This window comes from Coregonus clupeaformis, chromosome 2 (genome assembly GCF_020615455.1).
Source record: "Coregonus clupeaformis isolate EN_2021a chromosome 2, ASM2061545v1, whole genome shotgun sequence".
In the NCBI taxonomy this organism is placed as follows: domain Eukaryota; kingdom Metazoa; phylum Chordata; class Actinopteri; order Salmoniformes; family Salmonidae; genus Coregonus; species Coregonus clupeaformis.
The window spans coordinates 22188203-22206237 of NC_059193.1; the positions used below are offsets into that span (position 1 = coordinate 22188203).

The 18035-nt window shown below is 42.9% G+C and overlaps 1 protein-coding gene across 1 annotated transcript in view; it reads right to left on the reverse strand.

The window, feature by feature from the left end:
- The window catches only part of LOC121578962 (A disintegrin and metalloproteinase with thrombospondin motifs 2), a 257078-nt gene extending 239794 nt beyond the window's left edge, over nucleotides 1-17284 (reverse strand). The window contains exons 1-2 of the mRNA XM_045226962.1: nucleotides 17024-17284; nucleotides 13691-14133 (exon numbers count right to left, since the gene is read on the reverse strand). Of these exons, the coding sequence (XP_045082897.1) occupies nucleotides 13691-14133; nucleotides 17024-17108 (528 nt within the window). The 5' untranslated portion in view covers nucleotides 17109-17284. The remainder of the gene's footprint in view (nucleotides 1-13690; nucleotides 14134-17023) is intronic.
- Between the last annotated feature and the right edge of the window lie 751 nt (nucleotides 17285-18035).

Sequence of the window (18035 nt, forward strand, 5' to 3'; positions counted from 1 at the left end):
CGACCAGAGAAAACCCTCGCCATACCACCCCTTCCCCATGGTCTGAAAGTAAAAAATATGAAAATAGGTATATACACTATATATTTCACAGTATGACACCCCTTCAAATGAGTGGATTCAGCTATTTCAGCCACTCCCATTACAGACAGGTTTATAGAATTGAGCACATAGCCATGCAATCTCCATAGACAAACATTGGCAGTATAATGGCCTTACTGAAGAGCTCAGTGACTTTCACCGTGGCACCGTAATAGGATGCCACCTTTCCAACAAGTCAGTTAGTCAAATTTCTGCCCTGCTAGAGCTGCCCCGGTCAACTGTAAGTGCTGTTATATATATATATATATATTCACACATATACATACACACTACTGTTCAAAAGTTTGGGGTCACTTACAAATTTCCTTGTTTTCCATGACAACATACATGAAATGAGTTTGAATAGGAAATATAGCAAAATGAATAGGAAATGTAGTTATTGACAAGGTTAGAAATGAATGATTTTTAATTGAAATAATAATTGTGTCCTTTGAACCTTGCTTTCGTCAAAGAATCATCCATTTGCAGCAATTACAGCCTTACAGACCTTTGGCATTCTAGTAGTCAATTTGTTGTGGAATTCTGAAGAGATTTCACCCCATGCTGATGGTTCCAGGCCATCTATAAATCACTGCTAGGCAAATCCCCGCCTTATCTTAGCTCATTGGTCACCATAGCAGCACCCACCCCGTAGTCTGCGCTCCAGCAGGTATATCTCACTGGTCATTCCCAAAGCCAACACCTCCTTTGGCCGCCATTCCTTCCAGTTCTCTGCTGCCAATGACTGGAACGAATTGCAAAAATCTCTGAAGCTGGAGACTCTTATCTCCCTCAATAACTTTAAGCATCAGTTGTCAGAGCACCTTACCGATCACTGCACCTGTACACAGCCCATCTGAAATTAGCCCACCCAACTACCTCATCCCTATATTGTTATTTATTTTGCTCTTTTGCACCCCAGTGTCTCTATTTGCACATAATCTCTTGCACATCTAGCATTCCAGTGTTAATACTATTGTAATTATTTTGCACTATAGCCTATTTATTGCCTTACCTCCATAACTTGCTACATTTGCACACACTGTATATATATTTTCTGTTGTATTTTTGACTTTATGTTTTTTACCCCATATGTAACTCTGTGTTGTTTTTATCGCACTGCTTTGCTTTATCTTGGCCAGGTCGCAGTTGTAAATGAGAACTTGTTCTCAACTGGCTTACCTGGTTAAATAAAGGTGAAAAAAAAAATTTAAAATAAAAAAAAAAATGCTTCCTGAAGCACCTCCCACAAGTTGGATTGGCTTGATGGGCAGTTCTTACGTGCCATACGGTCAAGCTGCTCCCACAACAGCTCAATAGGGTTGAGATCCGGTGACTATGCAGGCCACTCCATTATAGACAGAATATCAGCTGACTGCTTCTTCCCTAAATAGTTATTGCATTGTTTGGGGCTGTGCTTTAGGTCATTGTCCTGTTGTAGGAGGAAATTGGCTCCAATCAAATGCCGTCCACAGTGTATGGCATGGTGTTGCAAAATGGAGTGATAGCCTTCCTTCATCAAGATCCCTTTTACCCTGTATAAATTCCCACTTTAGCACCACCAAAGCACCCCCAGACCATCACATTGCCTCCACCACGCTTGACAGATGGCATCAAGCAGTCCTCCAGCATCTTTTCATTTGGTCGGAGTCTCACAAATGTTATTTTTTGTGATCCGAACACCTCAAACTTCGATTTGTCTGTCCATAACACTTTTTTCCAATTTTCTTTTTATTGGCCAGTCTGAGATATGGCTTTTTCTTTGCAACTCTGCGTAGAAGTTCAGCATCCCGGAGTTGCCTCTTCACTGTTGACGTTGAGACTGGTGTTTTGCGGGTACTGTTTAACGAAGCTGCCAGTTGAGGACCTGTGAGGAGTCTGTTTCTCAAACTAGACACTCTAATATATTTGTCCTCTTGCTCAGTTGTGCACCGGGGCCTCCCACTCCTCTTCTATTCTGGTTAGAGCCAGTTTGCGCTGTTCTGTGAAGGGAGTAGTATACAGCGTTGTACGATATCTTCAGTGTTTGGCAATTTCTTGCATGGAATAGCCTTCATTTCTCAGAACAAGAATAGACTGACGAGTTTCAGAAAAAAGTTATTTGTTTCTGGACATTTTGAGCCTGTAATCGAACCCACAATTGCTGATGCTCCAGATACTCAACTAGTCTCAAGAAGGCCAGTTTTATTGCTTTTTTAATCAGCACAACAGTTTTCAGCTGTGCTAACATAATTACAAAAGGGTTTTCTAATGATCAATTAGCCTTTTTAAATGATAAACTTGGATTAGCAAACACAACGTGCCATTGGAACACAGGACTGATGGTTGCTGATAATGGGCCTCTGTACGTATGTAGATATTCCATAAAAAATTAGCAGTTTCCAACTACAATAGCCATTTACAACATTAACAATGTCTACACTGTATTTCTGATCAATTTGACATTTTTGGGACACTGTAAAGTCCATGGAGAATAAGAGCACCTCCTCCCAGCTGCCCACTGCACTGAGGCTAGGAAACACTGTCACCACCGATAAATCTACGATAATCGAGAATTTCAACAAGCATTTTGCTACGGCTGGCCATGCTTTCCACCTGGCAACCCTACCCCAGCCACCAGCTCTGCACCCTCCGCTGCAACTTGCCCATGCCCCCCCCCACCGCTTCTCCTTCACCCAAATTCAGATAGCTGATGTTCTGAAAGATCTTCCAAATCTGGACCCCTACAAATCAGCTGGGCTAGACAATCTGGACCCTTTCTTTCTAAAATTAGCTGCCGAAATTGTCGCAACCCCTATTACTAGCCTGTTCAACCTCTCTTTCGTATCGTCTGAGATTCACAGAGATTGGAAAGCTGCCGCGGTCATCCCCCTTTTCAAAGGGGGTGACACTCTAGATCCAAACTGTTACAGACCTATATCCATCCTGCCCTGCCTTTCGAAAGTATTTGAAAGCCAAGTTAACAAACAGATCACCGACCATTTCGAATCCCACCGTACCTTCTCCGCTATGCAATCTGGTTTCCGAGCTGGTCATGGGTGCACCTCAGCCACGCTCAAGGTCCTAAACTTTATTATAACCGCGATCGATAAAAGACAGTACTGTGCAGCCGTCTTCATCGACCTGGCCAAGGCTTTCGACTCTGTCAACCACCGCATTCTTATTGGCAGACTATATAGCCTTGGTTTCTCAAATGACTGCCTCACCTGGTTCACCAACTACTTCTCAGATAGAGTTCAATATGTCAAATTGGAGGGCCAATATGGGGGTGCCACAGAGTTCAATTCTCGGGCCGACTCTATTCTCTGTGTATATCAATGATGTCGCTCTTGCTGCTGGTGACACTCGGATCCACTTCTACGCAGACGACACCATTTTGTATTCATCTGGCCCTTCATTGGACACTGTGTTAACAAACCTCCAAACGAGCTTCAATGCCATACAACACTCCTTCCGTAGCCTCCAACTGCTCTTAAACACTAGTAAAACTAAATGCATGCTCTTCAATCGAACGCTGCTTGCACCCACCCGCCCGACTAGAATCACTACTCTCAGCGGGTCTGACTTAGAATATGTGGACAACTACAAATACCTAGGTGTCTGGTTAGACCGTAAACTCTCCTTCCAGACTCATATTAAGCATCTCCAATCCAAAGTTAAATCTAGAATCGGCTTCTTATTTCACAACAAAGCCTCCTTCACTCATGCTGCCAAACATGCCCTCGTAAAACTGACTATCCTACCAATCCTTGACTTCGGCGATGTCATTTACAAAATAGCCTCCAACACAGAGCAGCTTACCGATCACTGCACCTGTACACAGCCCATCTGTAATTAGCCCACCCAACTACCTCATCCCCATATTGTTATTTACATTGTTATTTATTTTGCTCATTTGAACCCCAGTGTCTCTATTTGCACATCATCTTCTGCTCATCTATCACTCCAGTGTTAATACTAAATTGTAATTATTTTGCACTATGGCCTTTTTATTGCCTTACCTCCATAACTTACTACATTTGCATACACTGTATATAGATTTTCTATTGTGTTATTGACTGTACGTTTTGTTTATTCCATATGTAACTCTGTTGTTGTTGTTTTTATCACACTGCTTTGCTTTATCTTGGCCAGGTCGCAGTTGTAAATGAGAACTTGTTCTCAACTGACTTAACTGGTTAAATAAAGGTGAATATTTATTTTTTATTTTTTATTAGCCCACCCAACTACCTCATCCCCATATTGTTATTTATTCTGCTCATTTGCACCCCAGTATCTCTATTTGCACATCATCTTCTGCACATCTATCACTCTAGTGTTAATACTAAATTGTAATTATTTTTGCACTATGGCCTATTTATTGTCTTACCTCCATTACTTACTACATTCGCACACACTGTATATAGATTTTCTATTTTTCTATTGTGTTATTGACTGTACGTTTTTGTTTATCCCATATGTAACTCTGTGTTGTTGTTGTTTTTATCGCACTGTTTTGCTTTATCTTGGCCAGGTCGCAGGTGTAAATGTCCATAGCAAAGGGTCTGAATACTTATGTAAATAAGGTATTTCTGTTTTAATTTGTTTCTAAATTTGCAAAAAAAATCTTAAACCATGTTTTTGCTTCGTCATTATGGGTATATTGTATATATTTTGCTGTGGATTATTATTTTTTTTAATCCATTTTAGAAGAAGTCTGTAACATAACAACATGTGGAAAAGGTCAAGGGGTCTGAATACTTTCCGAAGGCACTGTAAGTATTCAACCCCCTGAGTCAATACATGTTAGAATCACCTTTGGCAGCGATTACAGCTGTGAGTCTTTCTGGGTAAGTCTCTAAGAGCTTTGCACACCTGTATTGTACAATATTTGCACATTATAACTGTTTTAGTTCTTCAAGCTCTGTCAAGTTGGATGTTGATCATTGCTAGACAACCATTTTCAAGTCTTGACATAGATTTTCCAGCTGATTTAAGTCAAAACTGTAACTAGGCCACTCAGGAATATTCAATGTCGTCTTGGTAAGCAACTCCAGTGTATATTTGGTCTTGTGTTTTAGGTTATTGTCCTACTGAAAGGTGAATTTGTCTCCCAGTGTCTGTTGGAAAGCAGACTAAACAAGGTTTTCTTCTAGGATTTTGCCTGTGCTTAGCTTTATTCAGTTTCTTTTTAGTCTAAAGAAAGTCCCTAGTCCTTGCCGATGAAAAGCATACCCATAACATGATGCAGCCACCACCATGCTTGAAAATATGAAGAGTGGTACTCAGTGATGTGTTGTGTTGGATTTGTCCCAAAATTAACGCTTTTTTTTTTCAGGACATAAAGTTCATTTCTTTGCCAAATCTTTTGCAGTTTGTCTTTAGTGCCTTGTTGCAAACAGGGTGCATGTTTTGGAAGCATGTTTGGTGCATGTTTTAAAGTCACCATTGTCCTCATGGTGAAATTCCTGAGCGGTTTCCTTCCTCTCCGGCAACTGAGTTAGGAAGGACACCTGTATTTTTGTGTGACTGGGTGTATTGATACACCATCCAAAGTGTAATTAATGACTTCACCATGCTCAAAAGGATATTCAATGTCTGCTTTTTGTTTTACCCATCTACTAATAGGTGCCCTTCTTTGCGAGGCATTTAAGTATATTTAAAACCAGATACTTTTACTCAAGTAGTATTTTACTGGATGACTTTCACTTGAGTTATTTTCTATTTTCTATTTCCTTTTCCTCAAGTATGACAATTGGGTACTTTTCCACCACTGGCTAGTCTGCATGATTGTGCATGGATAGCATACCTGAATAATGAGCCAGTCATGGGTGTTCCATCTGTCGACTTGTCCCCTTGTGTGTTGGGTTTGATGTGCTTCTCAAAGGAGTCTTGAGCTACCTTGCAGTGGAAAACGTGTGTGTTGTGTTCTGGAAGGTCAAGATCATTTTTGCTGGTTGATGAAGCCCCATCTCAGGTTTAGTTTGTGTAGCTGGGATCTCACCTTGTTCTAGGTCTCCCTCTGTTTTAGCAGTTCAGCACTCAGGTCTGGGTAGATGCTGATCCTCTTTGCTGCATAGGTCAGACCCCCGGATTCTTCTGCAAGGCGAAAATTCACCACTTGACTTCAAAGTTCTGGATTCGCACAGTCATACAGCGAAAGCCATTTAGGAATTAACACGTGTGGTGCGTTATGTTAATCAGGCATGGGACCCAGCTTCTCCTGCCCGAACAGTTCATAGAAAAAGATTGCTCATGAAAGAAGTTGGGTTGCCCACTTCCACACCGGTTTCAAGTCCTGTGACCCACACATTGAATGTACATGATTATTGAGTGATTCCGTTTTTCTCTTTTAGGAGTTTGATTATCCCTTCTAATTTAGCTCATACTGTTTCCAGGTCACGGAGTCACCCCTCTGTCACTTTGGCTGTCTTCTCCAGACTTTCCACTTTAGTTGAATAGGTATCCACTTTAGCAGTGAGCACTGCCAATGATTCATTTACTGGTTTTAATTGCAATCGGATAGTAGCAGCCAGCTCTTTCTGTTGTCTGGTGTTGCAAGACGCCATGTTCCCACAGTTGAACCGTGGATGGACAAATTCTAGCTGCTGGAGCTTAATAGACCTGCTAGTTATTTCTTGTCACACAATGAATGCCACAAACCTTAATATGATGTTTAGTATTGACAAGTGTTAGGAAATAAGTATGTTATTTCATTGTAATTTGCAAAAGAAAGCCACGTGTTTCAATGCATACCACCGGAACCAGATATCACGCATAAAAAATCAGTTCCCTTGATGAACCTTGTATAACTTTATGATCTGAGATGTCTGTCCTGCAAATAGTTTTTCAGAGACTGTATAAAATGTTGGCAATTCGCTTGTTAGCATTTAGCTAGCATTCGCTATGGGATTTTACATGTAGTTGTTAGCATTGCTAAGCTTCAGATTACATAGGCACTGAGCCTCTGTAATCTGAAGGTTAGAATTAACATATATCCCGGGATGACAAGGTCGGTATGAAGGTATGACAATCTGGATACCGCCCAAGCCTAACCTCATTGTGACATTCCACTGTCCTCGTTGTGACATCACAGATACATTTTCTTTGGGGAAGCCTTTTCCTCATGCTCAGATTCTCCTAGTACTCTGTGCCAGCAGTTTTTTAATGGAAGAGAGCGAGCGAGCGAGCGAGAGAGAGAGAGAGAGAGAGAGAGAGAGAGAATGAGAGAAAGATCGCTAGAGGGAGAGAGAGGAAAAGGGGGTGGGGGGGGGCTGGTTAAGTGCAGTGAGTGAGAGGCAGGCAGTAATCACAGCTGTGGTAAAAGCCTGCTCTGCTCTGCTGTGCTCTGAGCTGTGTACCGTAGCAGTAGCGTACCTCTGTCAGAGTGTTCCTACCGCTGACTGCCTGATAATAGCCCTAGATTGAGTAATTGTGTGTTTGAGTGTCTGAGTGGACTATGCTGCATGGTGGAGTCAGAGTCTCTCTCTCTTTCTCTTTCTCATTCATACCCAGCCAGCCTCTGCACTCCCTCACCAGGCTCTCCCTGCAGCCCTTCAGCCCGCCTCTCTCTTCTCTTTCCACCACTCCGGGACAACCGGGGTCAATAACAGCTGTAGTGCTGCTCTGTAATTTATGTCATCATTTCAATTTGAGCTGATTACAGTGGAGAGCTGCTTATCGCCTGACCCTCACTGGGTGGGTGAATGTAGAGGCCTATAGAGGCCCAAGCCCACATGCCGCACACCACTACCTTGCCTGACTGAATGGTTTTCTATGGCTCCATAATGTGGATGTAATGACTGTGTGTGTTACGGGGCTGTCTGGGGTAAATGGACGTGTCATTGGCACTTAGTGTGAGTTTAATATTGTGATCATCAGGTCCCAGCCTCAACACCGCCACGCCTGCCTGATGTGACTGGCTGGGCTGTAAACTGGCATGATTAAGTCCTCTGCTGACATGTGATACTGGGGTGAGATGGAAGGACTGAACAGTACGGTATCTGTAGAGTATCTCTCCTTTGAGATTCTTCACGAAACTCAGACAAAAAAAGACCATGATTCAGAGGATTTTCACAAAATGTAATCCATAGAATAGTCCTGTAGAGGAAGGATGGTTCACATATATTTAACATTTGTATCTAAAAGCATCATTGAGTAATAGTATATTAAAGTTGGCATACTTATGACGTTTTGGCCTTACCCAGGCCTCTTTTAAGACTCCATAGTGTTTCATCTGTAGTTGATACAAAGCAAACATTGCTTTACAGCTTGCTCTGTAATATGAATAGTATTTTGATTTATTTATTTTTAACCCCCAAAAATGGAATATTGAAATATATAAACATGAATATTGACAATATAAAATGTTTGATTTGGCAATTTTTTTCAGGCAGGTCACCCGTGATACAAGTCAATATTCGACGTCCATGGAGGTCTGAGGACGTCGGGAGAAGATGTGGAAACTGGCCACTAGGGGCAACAGTGAGCGCTGTCACCTTCAAGTACACTTTGGTTTTGCTAGAATGTTGTGGACATGGGCGATTGATGGATGTAAGCATCTGCCTCTGGTTTCTATGGTTGCATGTTCAAATCCAGTGATCAGTGGTGGAAAGTACTTTAAGTAAAAATACTTTAAAGTACTACTTAAGTAGTTTTTTGGGGTATATGTACTTTACTTTACTATTTATATTTGACAACTTTTACTTTTACTTCACTACATTCCTAAAGAAAATATTGTACTTTTTATTCCACTCATTTTCCCTGACAACCAAAAGTACTCATTATAGTTTGAATGCTTAGCAGGACAGGAAAATTGTCAAATTCATGCACTTATCAAGAAAACACGTGGTCATCCCTACTGCCTCTGGTCTGGCGGACTCACTAAACATAAATGCATCTTTTGTAAATAATGTCTGAGTGTTGGAGTGTGCCCCTGGCTATCCGTACATTTTAAAAACAAGAAAATGGTGCTGTCTGCTTTGCTTAATATAAGAAATGTTAAATGATTTATACTTTTACATTTGATACTTAAGTATCTTTTAGCAATTACATTTACTTTGATACTTAATTATATTTAAAACCAAATACTTTTAGACTTTTACTCAAGTAGTATTTTACTGGCTGACTTTCATTTTTAATTGAGTAACTTTCTATTAAGGTATCTCTATGACAATTGGTTACTTTTTCCACCACTGCCAGTGGTCATTTTTTATATTTTTGTTTTAAACCGATCCCAAACCTTAACCCTTACCATTCTGAGTTCATGCCTAACCTTAAGAATTCAGAGTTAATGCTTAAACTTAACCCTAACCTTAAAAATGCAGAGTTAAGGCCTAAATTGAACCTTAAAGACTTTGAAATTTGACATTTGGAACAACTTCAAAATGTGACGTTTGAGAAACATTGAAATTCTGTCCTGAGTTTATAAGAGCTTGTTGAATTTTACTATATATTTTGAACATAATATTGTATATTGTACGGGCATATCAAAGTTCCAGAGTGTGATCTCTGCTACTTTTAGAGTTATGATCCAATTTGTAAGCATTACCAACAGAGTGAATGTGAAAATTGATTCAAAATGGTCAACCTCTGCTGGTGATTTGCAGGATGTGCAATGATACAAGTGAAAGGGGGGCTGTTTGTCTATATAAAATGGGCCATAACTTTAAAACTAGCAGAGATCCCACTCTGTAACTTTGATATGCCCAAAGAGTATATTATATTCAACAATATATATTTAAAAATGCCAAATTCTTTCGATATTAATGTTTACATTTTTCTATATTAATAAATTCATGAAAAAAATGTCAATTAAAATCAAAACAGTGATCATATTACAGAGCAAGTGATAAATGACACATGACACACATTTTTGCTTTGTAGAATCTATGGATTAAACATTATGGAGTCTTAAAAGGAGGCCTGGGTAAGGCCAAAACATCATAGATATGCCAACTTTTAGTAATTATTTCTCAATTATGCTCCTAGATACAAATGTCAAATATATGTGAACAATCCTTCCTCCAAAGGACTATTCTATGGATTACATTTCGTGAAAATCCCCCAAATAATGATCTTGTTTTTCCTCGATTTCGTGAGGAATCACTCTGTTACACAGCAACAAGAATGACTGTGATAGCCATCCAGGAGAATGTGTCATCCTATGGAACTTAATATAGAATAGACTTAGTAACCATTTATATATTTATTTCAACTTTATTTTTCCAAGCAGGTAGCTTAGTGGTTAAGAGCGTTGTGCCAGTAACCGAAAGGTCACTGGTTCTAATCCCTGAGCCGACTAGGTGAAAAATCTGTCGATGTGCCCTTGAGCAAGGCACTTAACCCTAATTGCTCTGGATAAGAGCATCTGCTAAATGACAAAAAAAAAAGATATATATATTTCTTATTTACAATTATGGCCTGGCAGATTGTATTTATAGAAAGATAGTGACATCGTATTTAACTGGAATAGCACGGCGAAAAACCACTGTAAATGGATGTGTAAACACAACATGTAGTGCATCCAAGAGTAAAATCACGAAAAGAAAAAAGCCATTGTTGGGGACCTTGGCAAATCCAATCAGATCTAGAACAATCCTTTTGGAACACCTGTAAATGCCTTTGGCGTTTCCGCTTGTGTCTGGATTCCGAGGCGGTTATGAAAGGCTGTTTTCAACGCAAATACAAAAATAGACAAGCTTCTCCCAGCTCATGCTGTGCACTAATAACGCACAGACACAGACACATGCACACACCTAGGGGCTACAAAAGGCGACGCCTGAAGGCGGTCTCTAACATATCGTTCAACAATCTACATACGTTACAGCACAGGGACAACCATAACAGATAACAAACTATGCTGTTTCTAACATAAACCCCAGTTCATCCACCACAGAAAGGAGAGAGAGAGCAACACCCTTCACCCTACAACACCACTTGTGTGATCAACTCTTAACTAGGCGATAGAACACTGCTAGAAAACTAAAGGATCTCTCTCTCTCTCTCTCTCTCTCTCTCTCTCTCTCTCTCTCTCTCTCTCTCTCTCTCTCTCTCTCTCTCTCTCTCTCTCTCTCTCTCTCTCTCTCTCTCTCTCTCTCTCTCTCTCTCTCTCTCTCTCTCTCTCTCTCTCTCTCTCTCTCTCTCTCTCTCTCTCTCTCTCTCTCTCTCTCTCCCTCTCCCTCTCCCTCTCCCTCTCCCTCTCCCTCTCCCTCTCCCTCTCCCTCTCCCTCCCCCTCCCCCTCCCTCTCCCTCCCTCCCTCCCTCCCTCCCCCGGCACTTTTAATAGCATCATTAGAAGAGCTATCCAACCGGTCTCTACCGCTGGTGGCTGAGGGAGAGAGAAAGAGAGGGAGAGAGAAGGGGGGGATAGGGAGAGAGAAGGGGGGGATAGGGAGAGAGAGAGGGGAGATCGAGATAGAAAGGAGAGAGAGGGGGGAGAGAAAGAGAACAGATGAAAGAGAGGGAAACGCTCTCTGATCACCATATATCTCGGATCACTTCTCTATGCCTGGTGAGGTTTGTCTGGCTCGTTCTCAAGTGTGTATTCACCATGCATGTATCTGCCATATGCTGGAGTGCTGTGTGACCATGTCGGCTGCTAGCTCCAGCTGTGGGCTGCTAGCTTCCCAGCTGTGTCCAGGTGTGTGTGTAATACATGTCTCTGCTGGCCAGGTGTTCTGCCTCCTGAGATGTACAGTAGAGAAGGTCTGGGCCCCATAGTGATGTACAGTAGAGAATGTCTGGGCCCCATAGTGATGTACAGTATAGAAGGTCTGGGCCTCATAGAGACGTACAGTAGAGAATGTCTGGGCCCCATAGAGACGTACAGTAGAGAATGTCTGGGCCCCATAGTGATATAGAGTAGTGAAGGTCTGGGCCCCATATAGATGTACAGTAGAGAAGGTCTGTCTCGAATAGAGATGTAGAGTAGTGAAGTTCTGGGCCCCATAGAGATGTACAGTAGAGAAGGTCTGGGCCCAATAGACATGTAGAGTAGTGAAGGTCTGGGCCCCATAGAGATGTACAGTAGAGAAGGTCTGAGCCCAATAGATATGTAGAGTAGTGAAGGTCTGGGCCCCATAGAGATGTACAGTAGAGAAGGTCTGGGCCCAATAGAGATGTAGAGTAGTGAAGGTCTGGGCCCCATAGAGATCCCATTGATAATCAATTCTAGATGTAATCTCTCTCCTCCCCAGCTTCCAGTTCTAGCAAATGCTGCAAGTGCTTCCTCTCTACCTCTCCGGGCTTTCCTATTGGCTGAATCCATACCTGTGTACCTGTCTGACCCTATGTTCCCACGGCAACACAATGCCACCCTATCATTTGGCTGCACCCTCTGATTATCTCAAGCCTGGTCCATCTGGAATGGAAGTTTGTATGGCTGTGTGAGGAGGTATATCTTTATGAAGCCTGCTATTATGTTTAATGGTTTACAATACAATACATATTTATGTACAGTCCATGTGTGGGGATCAGGCAATCAGTTCAAGTTTACACAGCTCTCTAATGCATAGAGGAGAGCAGAGAATGACACACACACACACACTCATCAAACAACAGCTTTGACCAAGTATGCTAGACCAGGGGGAAAGCCATTAGCGGGACAGAGGTTTATAAACACACACACTCATGCATAAAATATTCCAAGAGGCTAGGTTACTGAACTTCATTTCAAAGTGAAACCAATTCTCTTCCACCGTCCCAGCCAACAGTGTACAGGAGTCTCCTGCATCTCCTCAACAAGACCTCACCAGCTGATCACAGTCTCTCTCTCTCTCTCGCTCCCTCCAAACACATCGTTCAGTTGATTCATTTTCCGAAATACAGTACCTACCTAACATGGTGCAGTTACCAGAGAGAAGTCAAGGGGGTCGTTACTAGTTAACACAGCCACAAAGTCATTAACCTATTTCTACAATTTGCCTTCTTAAAGGTCCAATGCAGCCATTTTGATCTCAATATCAAATCATTTCTGGTTAACAATTAATTACCTTACTGTGATTGTTTTCAATCAAAATGGTCATAAAGAAACAAAAATAGCTTCTTAGCAAGAGCAATTTCTCAAGCAAGAATTTTGCTAGGACTGTCTGGGAATGGTCTGAGTGGGGAGTGTAATGCTAAAAACTAGCTGCTATTGGCAGAGAGGTTTGGTACTCTCTTTCTTATTGGTCTATTAACTGCACTGGGCGTTCCTATGGAAACTCAGACATGACTCCTCTCTCTGTCTTGCAGTCGTTGACACATGTACACACACACATTCTAAAGATGGGGACAGGATTGGCAACTAATAACCTCACTCCACATGCTTTACAGGCCATTTAATGGAGAGACGCCTTTAGAGAAACGTCCTGGCACATTCCCAAACAGATTTACAAAACAGAAACATCACATCTCATCCAGTCAAATTAGCTAGGTTTCATAAACTACAGAGCTTGACCAAGCTCCACCAATCAGCAAAAATAACCACACAGGAAATACTGTACAGGGTAGGAAAGAGGAGCAGGAAGAAGGATAACCCCAGTACAGCATGTAACAGTGCTGAGAGACAGGAAGTTGTCCCATTGGAGAGCAGTCATAATGTGTTCAGTGGATTGCATTGACTCTACAGTAACCCAAACAACCCAAAACTCACCAGGCCGTCGCAGTTGCTGATGGCTACGGTGGCTCCGGGCGTGTCTGTGACATCACCCACGTAGAAACAGTCTCTCTGCAGGGGCTCGGAGCGCGTGGCTGTCCCGTTGCTGTCGTCATCGTTGTGCCACTCCATCTTGGCTCCGGGTGCCACCAGTCGCGCGTTGTGCCGCAGACGCAGGTGGAACTCCCGGCCGAAGACAGTGACATTGTAGTAAAGCTGTCTGTGTAGGGGCCCTCCGTCCTTCTCCTCGTACATTCCCTCTCTTTCTTCACCTCTTTCTCCTTCTCCCTTGTTCTCTCCAGCCTCTCTCCTCCAGCGCCTACGGGACTGCCCCGCCCCCACCAGGCCGGCTGACACAGCGTGGGTCAAGAACCGGCCGTCTGCGTCCACGCTCACGGGCCTCACCAGTCCATACTCCCCCAGGACATGCTGCAGGGAGTCTGGGGGGTGACATGTGGATGGGAGGTGAGAGAGAGGAGGGTGGTAGGGGGAGAGGGACAGGTGGATGTGGGGGTGAAGTAGAGGAGGGTGGTGGGGGAGATGGGGGGGTGGATGGGGGGTGAGGGAGAGGGAGAGGAGAAGAGAGGACGGGAGGAGCGAGATGAGTGGGAAAAATAGGAGGTGAGAGGAGAGGTGAGAGAGGAATGCAGAGGGAGAGTGAAGGAGAGAAGAGGATAGGAAGGGGAGGAATGAGAGAATTAGAGAAGAGAGAGAGGGAAAGAGGGAGGTATATTAGAGAATGACAGCGAGAGAGAGAGCGAGAGAGAGAGAGAGCGGGGAGAGAGAGAGAGAGAGAGCGGGTGAGAGAGAGAGAGAGCGGGTGAGAGAGAGAGAGAGAGAGAGAGAGAGAGGGGAGGAAAGAGAGAAGGTCATCTTAATTGCATCACTGAGAATATATGCACGGATTTCAATCAAATAAGCCTATCCAACACACACACACACACACCCCTGAACCCAGATGTGACCCCACGTCTTGCCGGGCTGCGAGCATTGAAACGGCAACCTCTGCAGTGGCAGTGCGTTGGGTGCGTCTCTCTCCCTCGCTGTCCTCTCCTCACACACAGCAGCACAGAGACAACAGAGAGACGGCAGCAGAAGATCAAGGTGCTAATTGTGACTCTCACACGCTGAATAATGTTTTCTCACCGCCTGCCACGGTTCCCATGGAGCTGACTTCCATAGCATGCAGTTGAGTAAAGAAACACTTGCATGGTTGGCTTAATAACAACGCCTCGTGGAGACACAAGGAGACAACAACACAAGTAGATTAGCCTACAGAGTAAAAACCCAGGGAAACTAATTCATTATAATTGTTTTAGGTATCTACTTGTAAGATATAGGCCTTATTGCATAACATAATTTATCGTCATCAATATCATGATCATCATCATCTGTTCTGATCCACGCACCAAGTTGTGCAAAATGCATGTTGTCCTCTCAAGCTTTGGGGAGACATGCAACATATTTCTAAGTAATAATGTGGCCTAATTCATATAAGTTATTTTAGCCTATTGCGTCATTACTACTTCCCCATAACCAGGTCTCTATGCATTATAGGCTGTTTTCTTGGCGACGCATCACCCTATAACTGTGACACTGACAGTGACACCTCCCTCTGTGGCGGCTTTTAGATGTGAGATAGATAGATAGATGCACCCTCCGGGACCACTAGTGACAGAAAGCTGCACCTCGCCCACATATCACAACTCACAGCCACAACACTAGATCATATCAGTGTGGCACTAACCCTCTGCTGTCCTTCTCAATATCACTCAATATTATTATTAATATCTAAATGGATATCTTTACACAGATAATAAATATGGTGTTTCAATCACTATAGGCATAATGAGTGTCTATAATGGATATTGTTATCTAACAGTGGTGGGAATAAGCAGGTGAGGGCAGTGTCATTTCTAGGCATAAGTGACATAAGTGGCCGCTAGGGGCCCCACTTTTTTCAGGAAGTCAGTCAGGGACTCAACTTACTGTTGCGAGTTAGAATAGTAGAATACACAAGGTGCAATTTCGAAATGTGGTTGTGCATCAGCAGTTTTCCTGTTGTTATGTCTGACAGTCACTCAATTAGCCCATGTCAGCTAACATTTTATAGATTGCTGGTAAGGTAGTCTAGCCAGCTATCTAAACCTTGTTGCAATCATGGCTGATCAAGGCACGTGCCCTGAGGCCCTGACCTCTATGGGGAAGGGGAATGCATACAACTGAAATGTGTCTTCCGCATTTAACCCAACCCCTCTGAATCAGAGAGGCACGTGGGGCTGCCTTAACCGACGTCCACGTCATCGGCGCCTGGAGAGCAGTTGTTGTTGGGGGTTAACTGCCATGCTCAATGGGCCCCATTGATTTTGTTAGTCACTCTCACTCAGATATCATATGAAGATGGCATAAGCCATGGCAACATGTGTAGAATTACAGGAAATTTGCTTTAAAACTGCTAAATGTTCTCTCCATCCCATGGCAAAATGTGTAGAACTGCATAATATTAGCTTTAAAACTGCAAAGTTCTCTCTGCCCCATGGCAAAATGAGTAGAATCGCATTAAATGTGTTGTAAAACAAACAAACAAAAAATATCTGCCCTATTCCACCAAATCTGGTTTAGGGCCCTCAAAAAGCTAGAAACCGCCCTGGATGAGGGTGAGGTACCAGGCACCTGATTCTTTCAAGATCTCATCAGTCTGATCCTACAACAACAGCTCAACCTGTTTCAATAAGCTATGTTTTCCCCATGGACACTAAATAAAAAAGTTTTCTGCAAAACATGTGTGATATCAGATACTAAGTGTGCACTGTGCAATGATATTATTCTGCATTGTTTATTATTATTATTCTCTAATATAACGGGAATTATGTTAATTTCTAATCAATAACATCCGACCCTTCTGTCCTGTGACCAAATCGATAGCAGCGATCTCCACCTTATCAGATAAGGTTACTCCATGGCAAAAACCTTGTATCCTTCACAAAGCCAAAGTGAATTCTCCTGCCCTGACTGTCCGAAAAGCTGAACCGCGCGCCCGCGTCAGCACCGGGATGAGGAGAGGAGAGAGAAACGCACACTTCACAACACTGCCTGCCCTTATGACACAGCACAGAGAAAGACGATTCTCGGGGAAATGTATCGGGAACCAACATCCATCTAGTAAGCCAAAGTTGAAAAGGGACGCTTTAGGGTATGTATATAACTATAGACTATAGCCTAGGCTATGCTGTTAAGCGCACAGTGCGCACAGAAGGTTGCGTCTACCCAATTGACCCCAAGCGTATGGAAACAGCAAATATTGTAAACATAAGTCCCACATTTACCTACCTACGCTACTGGCGATATACAGGCCGCTCGTGTGAAGAAAGGCCGGCAGAATGATTAAGATTGTAAATCCAGGCGCGAGACCCATGGCAGCTCCAAACTGCGCAGGTGAGAGAGTGGGACTTCGGGCTCCAGTGTGCTAAAGTTCCCCGAGACCAGCCACACCGCCACCACAGCAACAGCACAGCAGCCCGCAACTAACTGCCAAGTGCACCGGGAGAGAACGCTCGCTCACTCTCTCTCTCTCTCTCTCTCTCTCTCTCTCGCTCTCTCACACACACGCGCGCGCGCACGCGCTCTCCCTCTCGCTCGCTCCTTGCCTCTGCACTCACTCTACTCGACTCTACATACACGTGCGCCCACACATTTCTCTCGATGTGTTGTTGCGCACGCAGGAAGGCGCGAGGAACATATTAGGATAGTTCTGAAAACATTGGGTGTGCTGCAGCTGTTTGACAGTTCATCACAGCTCAAATAATTGAGAGGAAAATCAGAGAAAATGAGCAACCTCTCCCAGTCCACCCCAGAATAGTAAATAATGGAGAACATTTCGTTTTGTAACTTTAAAGGCCCAGTGCAGTCGAAAATGTGATTTTCCTGTGTTATATATATATATATATATATATATATATATATATATATATATATATATATATATATATTTCCACACTATGAGGTTGGAAATATCAACAAGCTTTCACAGTCTCACATCAGAATTACACAATCATCCATGTTTCTCAAACATCACATTTCAAAGGGTTAAGGTTTGGGATAAGCTTAAAACAAAAATATAAAAAACTACTTTCTATCGCTGGATTCGAAGATGCAACCTTTGGAACCAGAGGTGTTTGGTTACTTTCTGTAGGCCTATCGTTCCAAGGTTAAGTTGAAGCATTAACTCTGAATTCTTAAGGTTAGGCATTAACTCTGAAAGGTTAAGGTATGTGTTAAGTTTTGGGATAAGCTTAAAACAAAAATATAAAAAACAACTTTCTATCGCTAGATGCTGTTGCCC